Source organism: Microtus pennsylvanicus, chromosome 4 (assembly GCF_037038515.1).
Source record: "Microtus pennsylvanicus isolate mMicPen1 chromosome 4, mMicPen1.hap1, whole genome shotgun sequence".
Classification (NCBI taxonomy): domain Eukaryota; kingdom Metazoa; phylum Chordata; class Mammalia; order Rodentia; family Cricetidae; genus Microtus; species Microtus pennsylvanicus.
The window spans coordinates 78980738-79008545 of record NC_134582.1 but is presented as its reverse complement, the minus strand read 5'-3'; the positions used below and the strand labels follow the sequence as shown (position 1 = coordinate 79008545).

Genomic DNA, 27808 nt, shown 5'->3' with positions numbered 1-27808 from the left:
TAGATGGTTATAAGCCACCATGTGGGCACTGGGGATTAAACACAAGTCCTCTGTGTACCATGAATTCTAATTGATCTTAGTAATAAAAACTCAGAGTCAGATATTAGAGGGTAAAAGCTGAGAGATTAGAGAAGCAATGCAGCCAGCCACCAGAGAGTTCTCTATCGAGGGCCTTGAGTACCAGCCTCAGTACCCACTCAGGGCTCAGAATTGGGTGTCTATGACAAGTGACGATCTGAGGGCAAAAAAAAATTAACTCAAGTACATTACCTCTGCATCTTCTTTATTTTTCATGCAAGGGAGAAAGTGAAGTGAGAGGGCACAGAGGAGAGGAAGAGTAAAGGGAAGAATAAGGAAAAGAAGGAGAGTAAAGGGAAGAAGTAGAAGAAGTAGCAAGGAGAAGAGTAAGGGGAAAATAAGGGGTGATGTGATCTCCTTGAGGTTTCTAGTTTTTACAGACACAGTTGGAAAATTCCATAGGCAAGGACAATGATAATATGCACACCAAAATCACAAAGGGGGCAAGTAGAATCTGACAAGCAATACTCCAGAACAGGTGGCCTGGCCCAGGAAAGAGCTAGCAAGGGGAAGTACCTGACATTTCAAACTGTCTGATAAAGTTACCCAACATTCCTGCATCTTGGATTCACCCATTCTCCTCATCTAATCTCTTTGGTGACAACCAGTTTTGGGGATGCCCATATTTGTTTGTTAGCAAAGGAGGGGCATGCTGCCTTCCTGCTCAGTGCCTGTTTTCTATAGAAATTTTCATGTTGTCTGTTAGCAGGTAATTTTGTGGGATTGACTCTATGTAAATCTGACTGTTAGAACAAAGAGTGGGTGTTATCAGTCTAAGGTCTCGTGGTGTGGGGGAATAGAGAAAGGTCATTCTGTTGCCTGTGCAAGAGTCACACTGCTGAGGTGTTTTGGGAATGAACCCCATTTTGAAGGGAAGAATCATAGCTTCACAAGGTTTTTACAGATATGACAGTAACTTTTCCAAATGACAAGTATTTTTGCAGCTCTGGAAAACAGGTTGTCGCATAAGTTGTACACTTGTGGGTCTGCCTTTATGAATCTATCAGCTGTGCATTTACTGTCTAGTCTTGTAGGTTCCAACAGTTCTCACCTCTATCAATGCTCAGATGGAAGGGGAGATCCTGTCCTCAGACTGCATCTTCAAACTGACTGCCTCAGATTACACTGAGCTCCTCCCACCTTATATTCCTCTCTCCACCTCCCTAGTGCTGGGATTAAAGGTGTGGAATCCCAAGTACTTTGTGTGAGATCTGTTTCTCTTTTAGACAGATTTAATCCTGTGTAGCCCAGGGTAGCCTTGAACTCAAAGATCCCTCTGCTGCGTTTCCCGAGTCCTGGGATTAAAGGTGTGTGCCACCACTCCCTGGTCTCTAGTGGTTTAGCTCTGTACCCTGGTCTTCAGGCAAGCTTTGTTTGTTAAAACCACAAAGTATCACTACACCTCTGAAAGAATAGCAGATGTTCCTAACTGCTGAGCTACCTCTCCAGCCCTAAATGCCACCATCTTAAATGGGACTTCCTGACAACTGTTTTAAATTGTTACATCAGTACTCTCTATTCCCTTCTTGTGCTTTGTACTTTTTTTCTCCTAAAATATTTATCACCAGTCTAGAGAGACAGTTTAGGCAGTTAAATGCCACACAAGTATAAGAACATGAGTCTAATCCCTAGAACCCACATAAAAAAGTTGAGCATGATGGTATATGCTTATAATCCTAGCACGAGGAAGGTGGAGACAGGCAGACTCCTGGAGCTTACTGGCTAGCCAGTCTAGCCTTAACCATCAAGCCCCAGAGAGAGACCCTGTCTCAAAAAAACAAAGTAGATGGCTCCCAAGGAATAATACTTGAGGATGACCTATGGCCTCCATACATATGCACACACATGTGCATATGCACATCCACACAAAATAGATTTTAAGAATTTATTACCACTTGACGTATTGCTTCCTTACTCTTTTTCTGGTTTATCTTCCATCACTGGAGTGTACACTCCATGAGAGTAGTGACTTTTTATATTAATTTCATGTATCAGATATACATTATTGTTAAATAATTATAAATAAAAATTATAATAAATAAGTAGGGAGCTTTATTTTTCCTAAGTGTTTACATAAAAATGATCTTCAATGTATTTTCCAGAAAATAAATATAAAGGCAGCTTGCTTTTGTTCTAGTCTGGATCAACATAGTGAGTCTTATCTCCTGCAAACAATCCTTTTAAAGAACATTTTACTATTTTATAGTTCTGATCAGATAGCGATATCACTAAAATAAACTGAGCACACAAGTCAGTTTAACCACAATGTATTGTAATCAAATAAAACTTACAGCAAAGTTAATCAGACAGATCTTTAATGACATGCATAACTGTTATTATACTGCACGGTAACTAGGCATAAATGGTAGACATTTTATGTAAATGATGCTAATTACTATTCCTGTTACACAGCCAAACCAAGCATGTCTAGGATCAGCATCAGAGAGAAACAGAAAGGAGGGAGAAACCTTGGTACTTAACTCTGAGAGGTAAGAACATTCTTCCTCTGCTCCCCAGGAATTAGACAAATTGTCTCCAGGCTCTATTATGTGGCTTATTCCCATTTTCAAGATGGGAAACTTTTCCTTTACAGTATGAAAAGCCTGCTATCCAAGATTTAGAAATTATGTTGAGAGGAACAAAAAACAATCACTAATTTCCATCTTTAAGGAAGATGTGGGCACAGGCAAGTTGATGGAAACTAAGCCAAGGATCAAGAAAAGGCCACATACACTAGTAAGTGTTTCACATAATTTTTCACTTCCCCAACCTACCTAAATCCTGAAATTGTTCCCAAGAAAAACCAGGAGTGAGAAGACTGTGGGATGGCTCCAGTGAGAATTCCCTGTAGATGGAGGCTGTTTATCCGTTTCCCGGTCTCCCAGACCCAAACTAATCACACAGAAACTATTAATTGCAATACTGTTTGTCCAATAGCTTAAGTGTATTTTAGCTAACTTTTACATCTTAAATTAACCCTTTCTGTTATTTTATATTTTACCACGAGGCTCACGGTTTACTGGTACCAGCGTGTGGGCATCTTTCTCCTCCAGCAGCTACGTGGTGTCTCCCTGTCTCCTCCTCTACCTGCTTGGAATACTGGCCTTTCTCTATTCTGCACTGCAACAGGCCCAAAGCAGCTTCTTTATTAACCAATGGTATTCATAGCATACAGAGAGGAATCCCACATCAATTCCCTGCTCCAAAGTCTCCTACAAAGCCACCTTTCACAAAGCAGGCTAAACCCCAGCCTATCTAACATGATAAGTCACTGCCCTTCTCTCCCGCACTGTACTCATTTGCAGGGATATTCACTTAGGTATATACAAGCCATGTACTCTAAACAACTGCAATTACTTTCCTGAGTAAAAATTTACTTTCCCAAATAAGTTCATAAACCTCTTGGTATCAGAAATCTGTTTTAAAACTTCTCTGGTAACCCACATAAAGGCTTACCACAAAATTTTTTAAAAGCGTGTTCCAGGGCATGGTGAGTTCATAAACCTCTTGGTATCAGAAATCTGTTTTAAAACTTCTCTGGTAACCCACATAAAGGCTTACCACAAAATTTTTTAAAAGCGTGTTCCAGGGCATGGTGATTAAAAGTGTTTGCTGAACAATCATGAAAGCAGAATTTGGATCCTAGAGAAGCTGGGCATCTCACACAAACCTGTAACCCCACCTCTGAGCAGAGTGAAGACAAGAGGATCAGTGGAGCTTGCTGAAGTCTAGTCTAGCTGAGAAAAATGTGAGCCCAATGTTCAGAGAGACCCTGCCCCAAAGAACAGATGGAAAATATTAGAGGAGGACACTCAATGTCCTCTTCTAGCCTCTATACATGTGGGATCCAGGAGTCAGAATTAGGTCATCAGGTTTGGTGCCTTGACCCATGGAGCCATTTTACCTGCTTGAGCTCTCTGACATATATGACATGGGTGGTAAGCGGAGAAATCCAGCAGAATACTAGTCTACTCCAGTCATCTTTTAGGATGAGCTCTTCCTGAGCCTTTAGGGGTTGTACAACTCATGTACAACCATTGTAGACGAGCCAAGTGGTCCTTTCTGGCAATTTTAACTTATAAAATACTTTACTAATATACAATTTCAGATTTAGATACATCTAAGTTTTAAAAATCAATTGGCATTAAGAAGGTCACAACACTTCCAATTACCTAAGGCTTACATTTCATTTGAATGGTGGATCATGGAGCTCTAGCTATGCTAACACTAATCAACTTAAAGCTTAAAATCACAGACAGAAAGGCAGATTCTGGATAGTAAATTAAGGGATATGATTTACAAGAATATTATCTTGGTCAACATCTCACACTGTATCAAAACTATGGCTTTGGTATACTCTTTCAAGGGGTTACCAGTAGTTTTGGCTTAACCCAGCAAAGATATATGGGACAGAAATATAAATTAGGGATAGTTTTAACAGTTGTCTCTAAGTGGAATGTCTATCAATATAAACCACAAAACATTTCTTTTAAATAAAAAACGGACTACGCTAGAACTTAAGTTTTTCAAGTTGCTTAGGAGTCTCAATATTTAAATATATAAACTGAAAAGCAAGGTTTACTGCATTGCATTAGCTTTTCAGTATGCACAGTAAAGAGCAAATGGAACATTAAGAGGAAAGGGTTTTTTTTCCCCCTTTCCCTTTTCCTGAGGAACTTGGTACAAGGTACTATACCTACTAACGACAAAGGACCTGAATGAACTAGAAACTAATTATTTAGAAACAGCAACTTTGAAGATAGAGCTATTTCTCCTGCACTATATTATACAAAATTACAAAAGTACTGTGCAAAAAAAGTTAAGAGTTACACTGTCAGCTGGGTATGGTGGTACACATCTTTAACCCTAGCATCAGAAGGCAGAGGCAGAAGGATCTCTTCAAGTTCAAGAGCAGCGTGGTTTATATCATGAGTTCCAGGCCAGTCAAGGCTACATGGTAAAACCCTGTCTCAAAATAACAAAAAGGTCACTCTGGTGAGGTTTTACCTGTTTCCTGCTCCATCAGACCATTGCAGTACATGGCATGTTGTTCAATCTTTGTGGGAGGAAAGTCTTGGTCACACAGTGGACAGGACACCCGGGTACTAGACGAGAATGCAGGAGTAGGAATTGCTTTCTCACCATTTTCTCTATCACCAACCTAAAGAGCATGGCAAACAGCAACTGTAAGTAACTGTTAGTTTATGTCTATTCCCCCAAAGAACAAGACCCATCTGCATTTCATTTACTTTCAAAGAAAAAATACCTATCAGTTTATACCAGATTCAAAAACCAAGGACTAAAAAGCAAAGACTTAAGTATTTAAACGCCTAAAGAAGTTATTAGTTAAGACAATAGCTAATTTCTATTAAAGCCTCTTTTAAGTCTTTTCTCTTGCTTCTATAGTTGCCATTATCTTGCACAGGCAATTTTAAATTTGTGTGTGTGTGTGTGTGTACATGTGTATGTATATGCAACAGAGTAAGCATGTAGAAGTTTGGGAGTTGGTTCTCTCTTTCCACTTTGTTGAGGTTAGGTCTCTCTTGTCTGCCATACTTCATATTCCATGTAGGCTGGCTGTCTTAGTTAGGGGTTCTCTGGCTGTGATGAAACACCATGACCAAAAGCAAAAAGCAACTTGTAGTGATAAGGCGAGCAGCGGGCAGGCCTGCTTTTCATCCCGCCCGGCTCCCACACGGCTAGCTTAGCCCCAGAATAATTAATTACATGGAAACTGTATTCATTTAAACAGTCTGGCCCATTAGTTTCGGCCTCTTATTGGCTAATTCTCACATCTTGCTTAACCCATTTCTAATAATCTGTGTAGCACCACGAGGTGGTGGCTTACTGGGAAAGATTCTAGCCTATGTCCCTCTTGGGGAGAATCATGGCGACTGCCTGAGGCGTCTGCCTCATTCCCTTCTTTCCAGCATTCTGTTCTGTCTTCCCCGCCTACCTATGTTCTCACCTATCAGGCCAAGCAGTTTTCTTTATTAATTAACCAATGAAAGCAACAGATAGAAGACACTCCTACATCAGCAACTTGGGAAAGAAAGGGTTTATTGCATATAATCCCACATCACAGTTCTTTATCAAAGACAGTCAGGGCAGGAACTTGGAGGCAGAAGCCTGATGCTGAGGCCATGGAGTGGTGCTGCTTACTGGCTTTCAATCATGACTTGCTCAGTCTTCTTTGCTATAGAATCCAGGACCACTAGCCTAGAGCTGAAACCACCCAGAAAGGGTTGGCCCTCCCACATCAATTACTAATTAAGAAAATGCCCTATAGGCTTGCCTACAGCCTGGTCTTCTGGAAACATTTTCTTAATTGAGGTTTTCTCCTCTCAAGTGACACAGCTGTGTCAGTTGAGATAAAAGACATTTTTTCCCCAATATCACCAAAATGGTCTGTTTAAATATTAACTAGTAGGAAGGAATTACAAGGCAAAAAACATGAGTAAAGCAGCTTTTATTAGGACTGTATAGCTCATCAGATTTGGTGTCTACAGAGCTGTTTCTACTGTTTTAAAATATTATACAGGCAAGATGGCTTAATGGGTAAAAGGTGTTGATGCCAACTCTGATGACTTTTTTGAGTTCAACCTCTAAAATCTACATAGATTGAGGGAACTACCTCCAGCAAGTTGTTTTCCTGACCTACATACACATACACACACACACACACACACACACACACACTGTGTAAAATAAATAAGTAAAAAATACTACACAATGAGATATCAAAAGTGGTACTCAGACACAGAATTGTAATCCCTTGTAGGTATGTCCAATCTTTGGCTCTCAGGTATTGGGGAATATTACTTTAACTTGGCAAAGATGTTACATTTGTTTATGTTGTAAATTATTACTTTATGTAAAGTGTGTTACATTTGTTGATGCTGTATTTGTTTAACAATGTAAAGATGTGTTGCTTTGCCTGCCTAAGGCACCTGATTTGTCTAATAAAAAGCTGAATGGCCAATAGTTAGGCAGCGAAGAGATATGTGGGGCTGGCAAGCAGAAAGAATAAGTAGCAAGAGGAATCTAGGCTCAAGAGAGAACAAAGGAGAAAGAGAGAGAGACGTGTAGCCAACCAGCCAGTCACCAACCAGTCAGATATGGAGTAGGACACACAGAAAGAAAGGTAAAAAAAAGTCCAGAGGCAAAATGCAGATGAAGAGAAACAGGTTAATACAAATTTTAAGAGCTAATGGGATAAGCAAAAGATAAAGCTGAGCACTCATAATAATAAGTCTCTATGTCATGATTTGGGAGCTGGGTTTGGTTGGTGGCCCAAAAGAAAAGTCTGATACAATCAAACCACATCCCAGGAGAGCTTTGGATGCCAACTAATACATTTTATAAATCACAATATCATGTCACTATGTCAAAAAATTGGCAAACAATTGTAGCCTAAATTTCTAACCTCAAAAAAAAAATGCCACCTCAACAAATAAGCCCAGTGAAAATAAAGACACACCCTATAAATCAAGTTCTTCACCCTCCCCTACCTGGCTTATAAGTAGCTTAGAAAGTTGTTCATTTTGATCCTTCTTACCAAAAGACTTTTTGTGGGAAGCGGTGTTTTTTTGAAACAGGATCACCCTACATAGCACTGGCTGTCCTAGAACTCACTATGTAGACTACTTTGAACTCAGAGATCTGCTGCCTCTTCTTCCCAAATGCTGAGGTTAAAGGTGTGTGCCACCACACTAGGCTCTATACGATTCTATTCAAATAAAAACTTACTAAACTGTTTGGTTTGGAACAACTTCTCTTATTTCACCTGAGAACAGAATATCTATGACAATGCACATCAAGAAAATTCTCAAGTACAATATTGAGAAAACGTTAATCTACCATTTTCAAAGAAAACTGACTACTGTAAGAAATTAAATCAAGAGAGACTACAGTTATAACAAGGTTGATATGCATAAGTCAGTACTATCAGCAGTTACCCCAATTAACAAGCTAATATCACTAAACAGTCACAAAAATTTCAAAGCAGAAAAACTGTTTTTATATGCATACTTCTACTTGTGCCAGGTCAGTTATATGTTTTATATTCTGTCTAATTTAATATTCTAAGAAACCCATCTTTTAAAAATGAATTTGAGGAGCCAGATGGTGTGGTGCATGCCTTTAATCCCAGCACTCAGGAGGCAGAGGGGGACGGGATCTCTGAGTTCAAGGCTAGTCTGGTCTACAGAGCAAGTTCCAGTTTAGCTAGGGTTACACAGAGAAACCCTATCTCAAATGACTAAAAGAATCTCCGTTTGATCCTCAGCACCCAGAAGAATATGGTGGCACATGTTTGCAATCTCAGCACTGGGGAGGCAGAGATAGGCAAATATCTAAGGCTCAGTAACCAGCCTATAATTGACAAACTCCAGGCCTATGAAAGAACCTTCTCAAAAAACAAGGTATGGTACATGGCTTTAATAGCAGCACTCAAGAGGCAGAGGCAGATAGATCCCAAGAAACCTCCAAGATTACTTAGAAGCATAAGCAGACATAGTCAAATAGCAACAGTGAAAAGCACTCATTTGCTAGGTAGCAGTGCAGAATGCACATTATAATTTCCAAATGGGGCTTATGTTCTTTGGCCCCAAGAACAGTATCCTTTGTAGTCATGGTAAGAAAGCACCTTTGAGGGCTGGAGAGATGGCTCAGGGGTTAAGAGCACTCACTGACTGCTCTTCCAGAGGACAGGGATTCAATTCTCAGCACACACATGACAGCTAACAACTGACTATAACTCCAAGATCTGACAACCTCACACAGACATATATGTAGGCAAAACACCAGTGCAAATAAAATAAATAAATAAATTCTAAAAAAGAAAAAACATCCTTGATAACTAAAGGCTTGTAGGGTTTCCTCTGCATATTAGGATAACTGTATTGCCAATACTCTGTTCCCTGATTCCCATTTAGAAGGTTCTGTATCTTCCCTGGGAAGAAAAACCCAATGGCCATTTTGATATTATCTAGTAGAATCTAACCTCAGTGCTACAGAGGCTAATTTTTCCTATACTGGCATGAGGAAATCCCAACCTGTCATTTGTGACACACCAGGTTCCAAGAAACCTGTGTATGATTCATGAAAGCAGTTTCTAGCCAATTACCTGCAGTGCAGAAACTAGGAAAGAACCTAACATCTACTGTGAAAATTATTTCCAAAAAACCCTTTACAGTTAAAAAGGAATGAGAAAATTAAGTTTCTTTAAAGTGTTCAGGACCATAAACATGAATGAGCAAAATTTTTATTTCTATAAGAATTTATTCAATCCTCAAACTGCTTTTTACAGCAACAGAATTCCAGGAAATTACTTAGTTAAATGTAAAATGAAAAAATACATACAATAAAGGGGCTGGAGAGATGGCTCAGTAGTAAAGTGCTTTTACTCAAGTCTAAAGACCTGAGTTTAGATACTGAACAATTACAGAAAAGCCAGTTGTGCACACCTGTAACTCCTGCACTAGGGGGATGGGGAAGGGAAACAGAGATGCAGGAAGCAGAGATCTGAAGAACCCAGGGGCTTGCTGACCAGCTAGATTAGTCAAAACAGTGTGCTCCGAGAGATGGCTCAGTGGTTAAGAGCATTGCCTGCTCTTCCAAAGGTCCTGAGTTCAATTCCCAGCAACCACATGGTGGCTCACAACCATCTGTAATGCGGTCTGGTGCCCTCTTCTGGCCTGCAGGCATATACACAGACAGAATATTGTATACATAATAAATAAATAAATATTTTTTTAAAAAAAAAAACAGGGCACTCCAGATTCAGTGAGAGACTATCTCAAAAAGGTAAGGTGGAGCTTGGCTGAGGAAGGTATCAACCTCTGGTCTCAACATGAGCATACACAAATAAATGCACTCAAAATAAAAAATATACTCTATGATTTTTTTTTGAGACACAGTTTCTGTATAGCCCTAGCTGTCCTGAAACTCACTATGTAGATCAGACTGGCCTCAAACTCAAGAGATACACCTATGTTTGCGTCTCTAATGCTAGGATTAAAGGGCTGTCCTACCATGCTTAGGTTACTCTAAGAATCTCAACTGTATGGCTATGGTCAAGCATGTGTAGTCAGGGACAGTAAATGATATAAACAGAGATTCATGTATTTGTCTTCCCTTTGTATTTCTGATAACATTTATAAAATAAGGTTGAACAATATGTTTATGCTACACAGTGATTACCTGCCCCACCCCACTTATTTCTTCTACTTATTTGTATATAATAGAAAATGTCTCTATAGATTTAGAGACAAAGCTATGTTCAGGTTCTAGTTCTATAATTAATAGTAACATCGACTAGAGCAAATCATGTAAACATTCTAAATCTTTCTCTAACAGAAACAGTAAAAGAAATGGTTAAGTGGCCGGGTGTGGTGGTGCACAACTTTAACCCCAGCACTCAGGAAGCAGAGGCAAGTGGATGTCTATGAGTTTGAGGCCAGCCTGGTCTACATAGTGAGTTCTAGAACAGCCAGAGTTATGTAGAGAGACCCTATCTCAAAAATCAAAATAAACAAAAAAGGTGATATTTTTATAAACAGTGCTGAAATGATAATTTCAACTATAAAAAATTCTCTCTAATTGCCCCCTCCCAAAACTAAAATCTACCACCAAAATCTTTCAGACCAAGGTGAACACTGTATCACAAAGAAGACCGACAGCATAAAAATTAATAAAGAAAATCATGGAGAAGAGTATTAATTCACCTGCTTATCACTCACTGTCCTTCTTACTTCAATGGGGACCTCGCTGCTATCTGGAGAGTCTTCTCTATTGAGGTCAAGGGGCTCAGGGGAACTTAACTGTGTCTCTGTAATTTAAAAAAAAAAAAAAGTAAATACCATTAATTCTAGTTAGTTTCTTGAAGCTTTACTGTGACATAATTTACACAGAACAGGACTAGCTTTCAGTTTGTGATTTGATGGGTTTGACTAATACATACCATGTAGCTACAATAAAGAAAATGTTTCCAGCATCCCATTAAGATCCTCCTGTACCCTTCAGGAGTCAACTGTACAAACTACTATATACCATTTTGCCTTTCCTAGAGTATCACCTAAATGCAATTAGCCAAATGTGGTGGCACACACCTGTAACCCTAGCTATTCAAGTTCAAACCTGAGGCAATATAGTGAGATCTGTCTTTAAAAAAGGAAGAAAAAAAATCACAGTGTATATGGGTGTCATCTTTTACTCAGTATCATGTAACTGAGAGACAGCCATGTTATCAGACATATAAATGGTGTCTCCCTTTTTTCTGGTAGGTAGCACTCTATTAAATGAATACAACACAGTTTGCTTATCTATTTACCAGTTAATCCATTTGGCTTATTTCACTATAGTTCTAGTATCAAAATCTACTGATTTCAACAGAAACTAAAAATTGCCTACATTAGTGCTAAAGTTAAAAGGATGAATAGGAAAAACAGAAAGTAAGGCAAAAAAAATCAGAATATGCATTCTATACAAAGATATGCCATTTTAAATATGTTCTTTAAACAATATCTATTAGTTCAATAAATACTGATGGAATAAAAAGTCCCAGGCATTGTACTACCTACTACTAACACAGAGATATAGTGTAAATCAAGAACAGAAAATTATAGATACCTTCTGGGTCCAATCTGGCCAGCTGCCTGGGTTTGTAAATAAGGCCCAGTGGAATACAATCATATTCATTCAGCTACATATTATCTATGGCTGCTTTTTCAGTGAAACAGATGAATAGCTTTAACAAAACAACTAACCTAAAGAACCTAAAATATTTACTAGTCTTGAAGAAAAAAAGTTTGGGGAAAGTTTGGTCAGGGGTTGGGGGTAAATTAATAAAAATGTTTTTTTGAAGTTGGCTAACTAGAAATTCTAGACACCTGTCAATATAACAAAAGAATAACAAATTGTATTTCAAATGACAACAGATCTGGTAAAGAAATGTTGTAAACTCAATGTGTATGTCTCATTCAAACTTCATGATGAAATGGTAATCCTAATGATGATAAGAGGAAATGGGAGGCCTTTGGAAAGTAATTAGGTCATAAGAGTGGAAAAATAAAAAAAGATGGGATTAGTGTCCTTTTATCAGAACCCTACAGAGAGCTGTCATCTCTGTCTCCCATTTAAGAACATAGTAAAAGGATATGTCTAGGAACCAGAAAGTGGGTTATCACTAAACACTGAATCTGTCTACGCTTTGATCTTGGACTCCCCAGTCTCCAGAACTCTGAGAAATAAATGTCTGCTGTTTATAAGCCAAAGTCTATGGTATTTCCTTTTATTTTTTATTTTTGTTTTTTTTTGTTTTTGTTTTTCGAGACAGGGTTTCTCTGTGGCTTTGGAGCCTGTCCTGGAACTAGTTCTTGTAGACCAGGCTGGTCTCGAACTCACAGAGATCCTCCTGCCTCTGCCTCCCGAGTGCTGGGATTAAAGGCGTGCGCCACCATCGCCCGGCTCCTTTTATTTTTTAAATGTTTTAAATTTTATTTCCCTCTTTTATATTTGTCTGTATGTGAACCCGGGTCCTTTAGAAAAGCAATCAGTGCCATTAACCTCTGAGCCATCTCTCTAGCCCCAATGTTTGCTTATTACAACCATAACTAAATAAAGAAATCTATCTCAGAAGGTAAGCCTTGTTAACCTTAAGTTTTCGGTTGTTTGACACTATACCTCTGACACTTTCATGCTTCACAATACAATGAATAGTCAACACTGGGCAAATAATATGTAAATTCTAAACTATCTTCAGAACGATTAAAGAATTAAATACATTTATAGTATTAACTATATTTGAAAATTAGAAACTCTTTATCCAATTTGGTTGTAAAAGGCTCACAATTCTTAAATTGCAAAATCTTCTGTGTTAAATTTCCCTGAAAGAGTTTATCACCAAATATACTGTTCAAAGTAAGAATCATTCCCATGGACGGCTGCAGCAATAAAAAGGATGAACAGACAAGCGGTCTAACCATGAAAACACTTCAGAGAGCCTTGGTGCCTCAGAAACAAACACTGCTGGTGCCGTCCTGTGACAGTCAGCCTTGACTGCCAACCCGACTGACTTAAGAAAGAAACCTAGAAGGTTAGTAAAGGTGGGTGTGTCCGTGACAGCAATTCCTGAGACAGATCCCAAGGGCTCTGGCCCAGTGAATGGAGTTATCACTTGGAGATTCATAATGATTGGCTTTTACTGGGAGACGGTAAAAGAAGAGGTGAGGCCTAGCTGAAGAACACCGGCCACTGATAACTACATCCTGAGGGTGATATCTTGCTCAAGTCTTTCTGTTATTTCTCTTTTTACTGGTTCTTTTTTATTTTTTTATTTTTTAATTAATTAATTTATTTATTTATTTTTGGTTTTTCAAGATAGGGTTTCTCTGTGGCTTTGGAGCCTGTCCTGGAACTAGCTCTGTAGATCAGGCTGGTCTCGAACTCACAGAGATCCGCCTGCCTCTGCCTCCCGAGTGCTGGGATTAAAGGCGTGCACCACCATCGCCCGGCTTTTTACTGGTTCTTATATACCATGAGATAAAGAAGTTTCTCTGCCACACACTCCTACCATGTTTATGCTCTGCTCAAGCACATGGAGATAAGCAACTACTGACTAAAACCCTGAAACCATGAGTCAAAATTAATCTTGAGATTGGTTAAGAGCACTGGTGCTCTTCTAGAGAACCTGGATTTAACTCCCATGTGGCAGCTCACAACAATCTGTAACAACCGGTCCAGGGAATCCAGTGCCCTCTTCTGGCCTCAATAGAAACTGCATTCACATAAAAACAGCTAAAGAGGGGGCTGGAGAGATGGCTCAGTGGTTAAGAGCATTGCCTGCTCTTCCAAAGGTCCTGAGTTCAATTCCCAGCAACCACATGGTGGCTCACAACCATCTGTAATGAGGTCTGGTGCCCTCTTCTGGCCTGCAGACATACACACACAGAATATTTTTTTTTTTTTTTTTTTGGTTTTTCGAGACAGGGTTTCTCTGTGGCTTTGGAGCCTGTCCTGGAACTAGCTCTGTAGACCAGGCTGGTCTCGAACTCACAGAGATCCGCCTGCCTCTGCCTCCCGAGTGCTGGGATTAAAGGCGTGCGCCACCATCGCCCGGCCACACACAGAATATTATATACATAATAAATAAATAAATATTTTAAAAAAAAACAGCTAAAGAGAGAATAAGCCCTTTCTAACTGAAGTTAGGTAAAGTAGCTTTTATTATCATGATTTCCGACCATTAGCTTACAGGTTAAACCCAACTGTTTGCTGACCTAAACGACTTCCATGTGGGTGCTGGATTCAAACCAGGCTCTCTGGAAGAGTATGTCTCCAGCCCCTAGGACTTTCTAATTTTTTTTGTTTGTTTGTTTTTTGGTTTTTTGAGACAGGATTTCTCTGTAGCTTTAGAGCCTGTCCTGGAACTAGCTCTTGTAGACCGGCTAGCCTCGAACTCACAGAGATCCACCTGCCTCTGCCTCCTGAGTGTCAGGATTAAGGGCCTGCGTCACCACCACCCAGCTTTATTTTTAATTAGTATACAAAACAAAGGCTTCTATTATCACATCCCATATACACTTGTTTTTATTGACCCACCCTCCCTCCTCTCACCCCTCCTCCACTATTCGTGCCTTCCTTCCCCAGGTAGTCAGTCCTCTTTGCATTTTCATGCCATGTGTATTCTATTACCTTATTTTTCCTTAGGAAATCTTTTGCTTTTCCATGGTCCCCTTTTAAGCTTTTTGATCTATCCCATATCCCCTTACACACGTAAAAATTTAAATCTATTAGCTAAGACTTTGATGATCATTGTATTTGCAGGTTCTTTCTGAAATATGCCACAATGACATCATATGCCATCATCTCAAACAGAGTGACTTCCCAGAAGGATGGCAAAATCCATCAGTTCCACACAGAGAAAAGGATAAAGCTTTATTTTCACAAAGACAGCACCACATTCTTGAGTGCCCTTGCCAAAATCAGAGCACTTTAGTAATTGAGTCTCTTGGTAGTTATCATTAGGCAGTAATTCATATACATTTCAAATTTATTAAAAAACCACTTTCATTAAAAACTAACATTATGGCCAGGCAGTGGTGGCAAACGCCTTTAATCCCAGCACTCGGGAGGCAGAGGCAGGCGAATCCCTGTGAGTTCGAGGCCAGCCTGGTTTACAAGAGCTAGTGCCAGGACAGCTAGGACTGTTACACAGGGAAACACTGTCTCGAAAAAACAAACAAACAAAAAAAGCCAACATTACTCACATTCTTAAAATAATAAAAACCCTTTTGACAGGCTTCCAAGTGTTTTAAAGTATTTATAGAATTTTTCCTAGGGTATATGTTAACTAAGTTTTAGTCTTTGTGGAAAAAATTTGAAAGAAATTAAGACAACTATAAATACTGACAGGCTGAATGTGTTCTAAAGGAAACCCAAATATGACTATGACTTTGAATAATATTTGTATACTACTTGCCTTCTGGTGAGTTTAAATATTAGTAGGTAGTTCCTTAACATCACATGAATAAGATTCCTGAGTAATACAATGGGCTCTACTTTTAAGAAAAAGGAAGGAAGGGAAGGAGGGAGGAAGAAAAGAAGGAAGGAAGGAAGGAAGGAAGGAAGGAAGGAAGGAAGGAAGGAGAAAGGAAGGAAGGAAAGAAAGAAGGAATGACGGCTGGCTAACACAAATTCTTTAGAAAGTAAAAGTGGTTCATTTAGCAAAATAATTATTCATATTATACAATGACTCATTAAAGAATTCTCTTAGACAGTGGCTATCTTAATTCATTTTAAATCATTTTATATATCTAAATCCATTCACATGAAACTCTGAATTAGTATGTCTTATGCCTAAGAAAAATATATAACTCCATCTTTATAAACTAAAGCATTTAACCAGATCTTACTACGATTAACTGTGCCAGCCACAAAACTGCACAAAAATTCAGTTCCTGAACTCATAAAACCTCAAATAATAGCAATATCAAAACAAACTACTAAAGGGTTTTGCTTAACAATGAAAGTGACCTGAGAACAATCTAATTTTGAGGATTGTTTAAATTTAAATCCCTTTGGCCCTGAATACACTGTTAAGTAAGGATTATTCTTGATATTTTGTTGCTTCTTCAGATCACATGGTAGGCAAGCAAGTAGATGTAAGAGCCAATTAATTTCAAAACCAAATTACTTCTCAAGCAGAAAATAAAGCTGATAATCAGAACCTGTGTCCACTAGAAAACAAGTATGCGAACATGTGTATGTATATACACTAGCAATAAACACATACACACATAAATCATACATAACCCTCCTGAGAATAGTTTGAACAGTCAAAAAATTGAATAGGAATGAAAAGGCAGATAAGTAATATCAGAAATTCAGTAAAGTCATGGTGTACTTACCAGGACAAACAGTAATTTCTTCTGTAGAACTCTCTGGCATAAGGACTAAGCTTCTCTTATTGGCCAAAGCTGCAATGCTGAAAACAGAATCAAATGATAAGTAAACTCATAAAATAAAGCAGAGCACAGGCCTACAAGCAAAGGTGGGCAATTTACAAAGCCACAAGTAAACTGATATATCCTGTACAATGCCACAAGCATTGGAATCTGCAGTGCCAAGTAGGCCAGAAATAGGGAAAATTACAACTTCGGTTCCAGTGAAATCATTGAATGAAAAAAAAAAAGCTCCCTTTTGTAGTCTCCAAAAAGGAAGGATTAAAGGGTGAGAACTACCAGTGACTATCAGAGAAGACAAAAATTATACTACCGTATAAAAGTATCAAAGGTGTTTTGCAGTCCAGCGACCAGTTATAGCCTTCTGAAGGCAAGATATGAACTCAGAAAACATGGAGATTCTCCTGACAGCACAGTAGGTTTTCCTCACCTTACAGTTAAAGCTTCGTCTTTATCTCAAGATAGAGCTTTCCAAGCACCAAAAATAAAATAAAATCCCAAAGTGTCCTACAGCAAAAATCTGCCCACACAAGTTGAATATCTCCTCTGGGGAAAACTTAATTATGAATGGCTTCCCTTATCCAACCTTCTGGTTTTTCCTGCCTGTTTGTTCGTGGAGTATGATCTCTTCCTGATATCAGAACACGTGGCTGAGAACTCTGAGCATCTGAAATAGTTCCCTCATGCTTCACAGAATTTTATGATTAGTTTGATCAAGTACGCAAGAAGACACTTGAAAACACAAATCCTCACATCAGCCAAAAGCCACAGAGAAAAGAGAATAGCCACCACTGAGACTCATGATAAATAACTAAATCATGACAGGAAACCACAAGTGATTTCTCTCTCTCTAAATAAAACACTTTAGAGCATTTGTTATAAAGCCAAGCCAGACACAGTTTACTCTGCATGTAACATTAGGGCTCTATTCAAAAAGTCCATCACAAGACAATTTGCTGACATTTATAAAATGGGCTAATCAATTTGAAGTCAAACCACATTGTATGTAATTTCAACTCTCTCCTGGTGACAAAACATATAATCATTTATTAAAACCTACATCTGCTCTGCACAGGCTCACAATAAAAAAGAGATCTGCAGGGAGCAGAGGACCAACTTCAGTTTAAAACATTTCCAAAAGTATTTTAAAAGCAGAAGAATACAACCACCTCCATATTCTTCAGCTTAGAAATAAATACCTAGTACTACTCACCGAATGCTTAACAAAGACCACTACCTAAATTCTAGTAATGACAACTGGCCCTTAAATTCCATATGAGAGACAACAGTCATTCAATACAAAGACCAACTCTTGAGAAACCCCCAAAACTCAACTGTCAGACAAGGGGAAAAAGTGGCTAGAAACCTGACACAGTTAATATCCAGCTAGCCATTATCTATTATTAAAGAAAAAAGACTGGGAAAGTAACCCCGTTACCTAATCATCAAGAATAGGAGAAGTGGGGCTGGAGAGACCGCTCAGTGGTTAAAAGCACTGACTGCTCTTCTGGAGGACTTGGGTTCAACTAACAGCTAACAACTGCCTGTAACTCCAAGATCTGACACCTTGACATAGACACCAGTGCACATAAAAATAAATAAAATTTTTTGAGAATGTTGAAAAGGAAACTGTATGGACCTGAGAATTTGTAGCCAGCAAATTGACCATTTGCATGAAGCCACAGTGTAAGATTATTTCATAAAATAAAAAATAATAAACTAATTTCATTTTGTGCTAAGTAACTTATATAACGGAAACTCTGATATTTGTGCATATGTGTTTGTCACTTCATGAGTTTTTTAAAATAGCCATCAGTTTTAAAGAGTTTTAGTTTATGGCTGGTAGTGTTTTAATAAAGTTCCTTGATAGGAAAGTATTGTTAGTGATTCACAAATCGTGTCTCTAACCAGCTTGAATTTATTGTGCTCTCAGAGCATAAGCTGGTCAAGCCCTTTTGAGTAAGCATGTATATATGTGTATTGTGTGCGTGTGTTAGTGTCAGGAAGTGGGATCAATTAAAAACTGGGACATACACATGTTATCGTACAGTTATAAAGACTGCTATGCTTGGGCCAAGAATCCCTTAATATTTGTTCTTGGGGAAGTAATTATACCACCAACTCCTTGGGGCAGTTTAAAGTCACTGCTTATATAGAAACAAAGAGTAATTAAAACTAATTCTAAAACTGTTAAAACAAACAAACAAACAAATAAATAAAATGTTTAAAAATGGAAGAAGTAATACAAATATATAGCTATAGTATCAGATAGATGAGAAACTAACCAGACACAATGGCAGAGATAAAGTGAGGGTGGTACAGAATCTGTGTGGCCTGAATAATACGTAAGTTTAAGAAGTAAAATTTGGAAATGCATATAAGTATAAGCAAACCAAAAAGATGTCTCTGTGGAAGTCAGTACAGAAGACCACCAGAATAAGGGGGAAAAAAAAACAGACTACGCCAAAGAGATAGAGGGGAAAGATTTAGAAATGTACAAAATAAGTAAAATAAAAAGTATTTATTACTTTGCAAGCAAGAACAAAGTCATACCAAGTCTACAGCAAGCTGAGTACAGCAGCTATAAAGTTCCTTGGCCCAGAAAAAAATTCAGAAGCCATTTCAAAAAGCAAAGCCAGAGGAAAGCAAGGTAGTTCTACTCCTAGGAAAAGCCCCAGTTCTTAGACTTCAAATCCAGTTTCAGATTTCAGTGAGACAGTGATTACTCCAGTAGACAGATCTATAGTAGAGACAAACCCCATTTTTGTTACACCATATGACTTGGAAGGCAGTGGCCAGGAACCATTTTGGGGAGGGGGATCTATTAAAAACTAAACTGAGGCTGAAGAGACGATTCAGCGGTTAAAAGCACTGGCTGTTCCTAAGGACCTGAGGTTTAATTCCTAATACTCACACAGCAGCTCACAATTGTCTATAACTCTTGTCTTGGGAATCTGATGTGTTCTTCTGGCATCTAAGGGTACCAGACACAAATATACATGCAGTTAAAACCCCCACATATACATAAAAATAAAAACTTTAAAAAAAAAGCAAAAACTGAACTACCCTGGGGGCCTGAGATCAAGGAACATCCACAGGATAAGGAACCTCAATTTGGCCTGCTATAAACCTTTAGTCAGAGAAGCCTCTAAAAGGCAGTTGAGGATAGCAGCAGGGCTAGACTCTGGCCAAAGGGAACAGGCAACAGAAGACTGGTTTAGATTAGTTCATGTATAAGGAGTAACAACCCTATGCTCAGTACCCAGGAACAGATCTCATCAACAAGAACTATGATGGAGTTTAATAGCTCTGAGCCTTAGGTCAGTGAGCAGATCAAATTTTACAACTACCTACCTACATTCATTACTTTTAAGCCCAAGAACTCTAAAGTTCCTGGAGTGTGATACCCAAAAAGGCATCTCTCCAGCAGAATTATTAATACAGAGGAGACCTTGAAAATATGAAGGCATGTCTTTTTGCCTGTACCAATCTCAGTGCTATGGTATGATTTCCATACTCCCAATCTGACACTCCTTAGATATACAGCCACAAGAGGATACAATACAGGCAGACTAAGGAGGATGTGAAAATCTGCCCAGCCCACAGATTACAAAGCTAAGTGTGACCCACAGACCCTGACATGCAAAGAAAGAAAATGATTGTGAAGAGAACTCCAACAGATAGCAATACAGACTCTGTAACAGCATAAACCGAAGGACAGACACATCAACAGGCCACAGTCAAATTGACCCTACTCCTGACTCTTGAGTATTATTCAAGGATCCAGAAAGAAGCTGCTGCAACATCATCTTTTTTTCTTTCTTCTTATTTATGTTCTGTTATTTGTGTTTGTGTGTTTTTCCCCTCCATGCTTAGGATTTTAAAATTGTGTGTGTGTGTGTGTACATATGAACAGGCATGGGGATAAGAAGACAGTTTTTGTTAGTCAGTACTCTCCTTCCACCACAAGGTCTGGGAATCAAACTCAGAACATCAGACTTGTACAGTGAGCGCCTCCACCCACTAAGCCCTATAATCCAGGATTTGTTTTGTTTTGTTTTTTGAAATAGGGTATCTCTATGTAGACCGAGATGTCTAAAAACCTATCTAGACCAGGCTGGACTCAAACTCATAAAGATCCTCTAGTCTCTACCTCCCTAGAAAAGGGTTGGGGACTTTTGGCTCTTTTTTTTTTATTGTATTAAAAATTCTTTAATGTTCTAATTTGCTACTACCTGGGAAGAACTAGATTAAGCAATGCACCACTAGCGCACAACTTTATTCTTCACTTTTTTTTCTTTTTTTGCTCCTCATCCTACATTTATGAAATTTTGCTTTTGAACTTTCTATTCAGTGATGCTTTCTTTCTTACTCTCCTGCTCTTGTCTCTCCACACCCCCCAAATTTCTCTATTCCATTTCTTATTTTTCCTTTCATCTATTTAATTTTGTTTTCACCTTTCTCTCCTCCAGTCTCCATCTCATTCACTTGCTATTTCCACACTTACTTTAAAAAATAATTAACTTTATACCTCATTCTACAGCAGTATGGTATTTTCAACTATATCCTTGTTAGTGATTATATATTAGTGAACTACACATGATGTATTTGTATTTCTCTATTTCATACAGTTTGACGTTACTACTGCTAATAGCAGTGTTTCCTCCTGAGTGTACATGTTCAAGAGTAAGCTGCTCAGTAAGAAGATACGCTCCAAAATCCAGAAGAAAAACCAACAGATCCATAAATCAGAACAATGAAATGTAAGAAAGAGAGAAAGTAAGGATGACACAACTCCTCGAAAAGACTATAATCCTCAACTATGGAAATTTACAGATGAAGCTCTCAAGTGTTTTCTGATAAAAATGGCGTATGAACTAACATAACACAGAAACAAAGCAGATTTAATCCAGGAATGGAAAGACTGCAGCATGGGGGGAAAAACGGAAAAGTCAATGAAAAAAAACAATATGGACGAAAAAACAATAGAAAAGAGAAATTCAGAGATTTTTGAAAGGAGGGGAGAAGTAAGGAGAGGAGGCAAGGAGAGAAAGAAGGGAAAGAAAAAAGGAAGAGAGAGCAGGAGGAAGAGAGGGAAGGAAGGAAGGCATTGAAAAGCTTTGAGTAAAGAAATGAAACAGAGGTGCTGGAAAGATAGTTCAGTAGTTCAAGGCACTTCGTGCTCCTGCAGTGGACCTAGGTTGGGTTCCCAGCACCCACATAGCTTGCAACCATCATTTGAAACTCCAGTTCAGGGGATCCAATGCCTCTACCTACCTCTGTAGGTTCCTGCATACATGCAGTACACATACATATACCCAGGCACACACACATACAATAAGTAATTTTTTTTAAGTAAAGTGGGAAGCATCACCAGACTTGACTAAGCAAAAGAAAGAATATCAAGGATAGAGGACAAAGTGAAACAAATACTAGATTCAATTATTACTGAGGAAAAGAATAAATGAGCATTACTATAACATCTAAGAATTCTGTGATAGCAAAGCATGGTGGCATAAACCTTTGGTCCCAACAATAGGGAGACAGAGGCAGGTGGATCTCTTTGAGAACAAGACTAACCTGATTGATCTACATAGTAAGTTACAGGACAGCCAGGCTCATAGTGAAATGAGACCCTGTCTTGAAAAAAAAAATCAAAAAAGAATCCATATGATAGACATACAATAGAAGATAGAACTGCTATGAATACTGAAAGCATAAGTTATTCAATGACAGCAGATCATTTCCCAAACCTACAGAAAGAAACAGACAGAGGCATGTTATGTCAAGAGGTCAAACATATAACGTAGGAGCTGAGGAAATGGCTCAAACATTAAAGTGCTTGACACACACGTCTGAGAACCAGAGTTCAGATCCACAGAAACCCTCTTAAATTCTTGGTGGGTATGGCAGTGACTTGTAATTACAATCTCATTAGGCAGAGATGGGGATTCCCAGAGCTAGCTGGCTATCAAGACAAGCCATACGGGCAGGCTCTGGGTTGAACTAAGACATTCTGCCTCAATACGGTAGAAGAGTGATCAACCCACAAACGTGCATACCCACCCGCATGCAAAAACATGAATACATACATATGAAAAGGAAAAAGAAAAAAATACAAAGCAAAGAAACAGTATTAAAAGATGTAAAGGAAAAACACGAACTCACCTACAAAGGCAAAACATGAGTATATCAGTCTCTCATCGACACTGCTCAATGCCAGAGGAAAGATGTAACCTGAAGCACTGAAAGTAAGCAACTGCCACCTAAGAATGTTATATCCAGCAAATCTATCTTTTAAAACTGACCCCCCCAAAAAAAGTAGCATTTCAAGGCAAGCACAAACTAAGACAGTTCGTGGCCACCAAGCTGGCACAGCAGAAGATATGTAGATGAATACTATATACAAAGGAAGAAGAAAAGCCAGTCTTAAATATAAAGCACAGGAAAGAATAAATTTTAAGAAAGAAACAGCTAAACAAAGGAAATCTAGGAAGGAATCCATCATGTCCAACACTGCAAAACAGCAAATCCAAAATACTAATAGAGAAGAAAGAACAAACAGCAATCCAACCAACCACAAGACAACCAAAAATTACATGAATTAGTAAGTATCTCACTGTGGTGATACTTTGTTTATGATCTAACAAATAAAGCTTGCCTGAAAATCAGAGTGCAGAGTTAGCCACACTAATTAGCCACAGGGGCCAGGCAGTGGTGGCACACTCCTTTAATCCCAGCACTCAGGAGACAGAGGCAGAATATTAGTTCAAGGTCACCCTAGGCTACACAAAATTGATCCAGTCTTAAAGAGAAACAGAGCTCACACAAAGGTGATCCTAGAACTTGGGATCCCACACCTTTAATACACTAGGGAGGTGATATGGTTGGGCGGAGAGTGGAATATAAGGTAGGAGGAGACATGAGCTCATTGCAGCCTGAGGCAGTCAATTTGATCAGCAGTCTGAGGAATCAGTCTGAGAACACAGTCTGAGGACAGGATCACCCCTTTGGTTTGAACATTTGTATAGGCAAGAATTCTAGTTTCTCTGATCTACAGCTTTTACCCTAATAGCTGATTTCATGTTATTATTATTAAGACCAATTAGAATTCGTGCTACATCTCACTATAATAACTTTAAATATAAATGGCAGTGATTCACCAATAAAGACCCACAGAATGACTTGTTCCAACCTTCTGTTGTCTCCAATAAAAGCCAAAAGATAGAAAATTCAAGCAAACAAAAACTAAAAGCAAGCTGGTACAGTTATTCTGGTATTTGATAAAGTAGACTTCAAACCAAAATTAGTCAGAGGACATAAAACGTTACTACATATCAAAAGGATCTTAGGCTTTCACCAGGTATAGTGATACATACCTTTAATCCTAGCACTTGGGATGCAGAGACAGGTGGGATCTCTATGAGTTCAAGGACAGCCTGGTCTACATAGTAAGTACCAGGACAGTCAGAGTTATGTAAAGAGACCCTGCTAACAAAACAGAAAGAAAGGGGGGAAAAAACAAAAAAAAAGTCTTTCAATTCTCTCTCACTTAGGACAAAATCAAGAAAGCAAATAATAACAAATGCTACTAAGGATACAGGGAGATTTAAATTTTATTTAATTTAAACAAGATATTCCATGACAGAATCAGATTTAACCAATACCTAGCCACAAACCCAGTCCTACACAAAGTATTAGAAGGAAAACACCAACCCAAGGAAGTTGGCTACATCCACAAAAACACAGACAATAGATGATCTCACAGCAGCAAATCCCAAAGAAGGAATAAACACACACACAATAACATCACCAACAATGAAAACTAAAATAACAGGAGCTAGCAATCACGGGTCATTAATATCCCTTAATATAAATAGCTTCAACTCACCTATAAAAAGACACAGGCTAACAGACTGGATACGAAAACAGATCCATCCTTCTGCTGCATACAAGAAACACACCTTAACCTCAAAGACAGACATCACCTTAGAGTAAAGGGTACCGAAAAAAATTTCCAATCAAATAGACCTAAGAAACAAGCTGGTGTAGCTATCCTAATATCTAACAAAATAGACTTCAAACTAAAATCCATCAAAAGAGACAAAGAAGGACATTTCATATTAGTCACAGGAAAAATCCATCAAGAGGAAATTTCAATGCTGAACATCTATGCCCCAAATACAAGGGCAGCCTCATATGTCAAAGAAATACTTCTAAAGCTTAATCACACATTAAACCTCACACTAATAGTGGAAGACTTCAACACTCCACTCTCACCACTGGACAGATCTGTCAGACAGAAAATTAACATTTGAAAACTCCTCTACAACAAAAAGAAGCAAACTCACCCAGGAGGACGAGAGAGCAGGAAATAATCAAATTGAGAGCTGAAATCAACAAAATATAAACAAAGAAAACAATATAAAGAATCAATGAACCAAAAATTTGGTTCTTCGAGAAAATAAAAAAAATCAACAAAATAGACAAACCTTTATCCAAACTAACTAAAGGGTAGAAAGAGAATATCCAAATTAACAAAATCAGAAACCAAAAGGGAAACATAACAACAGGCATGGAGGAAATCCAGAGAATCATTAGGTCCTATTTAGAAAACCTGTACTCCACAAAATTGGAAAACCTAAAGGAAAATGGACAATTTTTCTGAATAAATATCACTTACCAAAATTAAATCAAGACCAGATAAGCAAATTAAATAGATCTATAACTGCTAAAGAAATAGAAACAGTCATCAAAAGTCTCCCAACCAAAAAAAGCCCAGGGCCAGATGGTTTCAGCTCAGAATTCTACAAGATTTTCAAAGAAGAATTAATACCAATACTCCTCAAATTGTTCCACACATTAGAAACAGAAAGAACATTGCCAAATTCTTTTCATGAGGCTACAATTACCCTGATACCCAAACCACACAAAGACATTACTAAGAAAGAAAATTACAGACCAATCTCACTCATGAACATTGATGTAAAAATACTCAATAAAATACTGGCAAATTGAATCCAAGAATACATAAGAAAAAACATCCACCATAATCAAGTCAGTTTCATCCCAGAGATACAGGGATGATTCAACATACGAAAATCTGTCAATGTAATCCACCATATAAACAAACTTAAAAAAAAAAACCCACATGATCATCTCATTAGATACTGAAAAAGCATTCAACAAAATACAACATCCCTTTATGATAAAGGTCTTAGAGAGAGCAGGGATACAAGAAACATACCTAAACATAATAAAGGCAATATACCCCAAGCCAACAGTCAATATCAAACAAAATGGATAGAAACTCAAAGTGATCCTTTTGAAATCAGGAACAAGGCAGGTTGTCCATTCTCTCCATATCTATTCAATATAGTTCTTGAGGTTCTGGATAGAGCAATAAGACAACAAAAATTGGGGAAAAAAAAGTCGAACTCTCACTATTTGCTGAAGATATGATAGCTTATATAAGCAACCCCAAAAATTCTACCAAGGAACTTCTACAACTCATAAACACCTTCAGTAATGTAGCAGGATACAAGATTAGTTAAAAAAAAAATCAGTAGCCCACCTTTACACAGATAATAAATGGGCTGAGAAAGAAATCAGAGAAACATCACCTTTCACAATAGCCACAAATAGCATAAAATATCTCAGAGTAACTCTAACCAAACAAGTGGAAGACCTATATGCAAGAACTTTAAATCTTTGAAGAAAGAAACTGAAGAAGACACCAGAATATGGTAAGATCTCCCACGCACTTGGGTAGGTAGAATTAACATAGTAAAAATGGCAATCTTACCAAAAGCAATCTACAAATTTAATGCAATGCCCATCAAAAACCCAGCAAAATTCTTCACAGACTTCGAAAGAACAATACGCAATTTCATATGGAAAAGCAAAAAACCCAGGATAGTCAAAACCATCCTGTACAATAAAGGAACTTCTGGAGGCATCACAATCCCTGACTTCAAACTCTACTACCAAGCTACAACACTGAAAACAGCCTGGTATTGGCATAAAAATAGAAAGGAGGACCAATGAAACCAAATCAAAGGCCCAGATATCAATCCACACACCTATGATCACCTGACTTTCAACAAAAAAGCAAAAAATATAAAATGGAATAAAGCACATTCAACAAATGGTGCTGGCATTATTGGATATCAACATATATAAGAATGAAAAAAACATTATCTATCACCATGCAAAAAACTCAAGTCCAAATGGATCAAAGACCTCAACATAAAGCCAACCAAACTGAATCTTATGGAAGAGAAAGCTAGAAGTACACTGGAACACATTGGCACAGGAGACCACTTCCTAAATATAACCCCAGTAGCACAGACACTGAGAGAAACAATAAATAGAACCTCCTGAAACTGAGAAGCTTCTATAAAGCAAAGGACGTGGTCAATAAGACAAAATGGCAGCCTACAGAATGGGTAAAGATCTTTACCAACCCCACATCAGACAGAGGGCTGATCTTCAAAATATACAAAGAGCTCAAGAAACTGGTCATCAAAAGAAAAAAATAATCCAGTAAAAAAAAAAATGGGTACAAACCTAAACAGAGAATTCTCAACGGAGGAATCTAAAATGGCCGAAAGACACTTAAGGAAATGCTCAACATTCTTAGCCGTCAGAGAAATGCAAATCAAAACAACTCTGAGATTCCATCTTACACCTGTAAGAATGGCCAAGATCAAAAACACTGGTGGCAACTTACGCTGGAGAGGATGTGGAGTAAAGGGAACACTCTTGCATTGCTGGTGGGAGTGCAAACTGGTATAGCTGCTTAGGATATCAGTATGGCTATTTCTCAGAAAATTAGGAAATAACCTATGTCAAGATCCAGCAATACCACTTTTGGGTATATATCCAAAGGATGCTCAACCGTGCCACAAGGACATGTGCTCAACTATGTTGATAGCAGCATTGTTTGTCATAGCGAGAACCTGGAAACAACCTAAATGCCCCTTGACCGAAGAATGGATAAGGAAAATGTGGTACATTTACACAATGGAGTACAACACAGCAGAAAAAAAATAATGACGTCGTCGGCAGTGGTGGCACACGCCTTTAATCCCAGCAGAGGCAGGTGGGTCTCTGTGAGTTCGAGGCCAGCCTGGAAGATCCAGACAGGCTCTAAAACTACAGCAAAACCCTGTCTCAAAAAAAAAAAAAGCAAAACAAAACAAAAAATGACATCTTGAAACTTGTGGGCAAATGGATGGATCTAGAAAACATCATATTGAGTTACC

The 27808-nt window shown here is 38.3% G+C and overlaps 1 protein-coding gene across 7 annotated transcripts in view; it reads right to left on the bottom strand.

The window, feature by feature from the left end:
• The window catches only part of Uimc1 (ubiquitin interaction motif containing 1), an 87274-nt gene that overhangs the window by 21089 nt on the left and 38377 nt on the right, over positions 1-27808 (bottom strand). For all 7 annotated transcript variants that reach the window (XM_075969546.1, XM_075969548.1, XM_075969549.1 and 4 more), the window contains 3 exons: positions 16488-16564; positions 10806-10909; positions 5086-5239 (listed from right to left, as the gene is read on the bottom strand). In XM_075969546.1, the coding sequence (XP_075825661.1) occupies positions 5086-5239; positions 10806-10909; positions 16488-16564 (335 nt within the window). The remainder of the gene's footprint in view (positions 1-5085; positions 5240-10805; positions 10910-16487; positions 16565-27808) is intronic.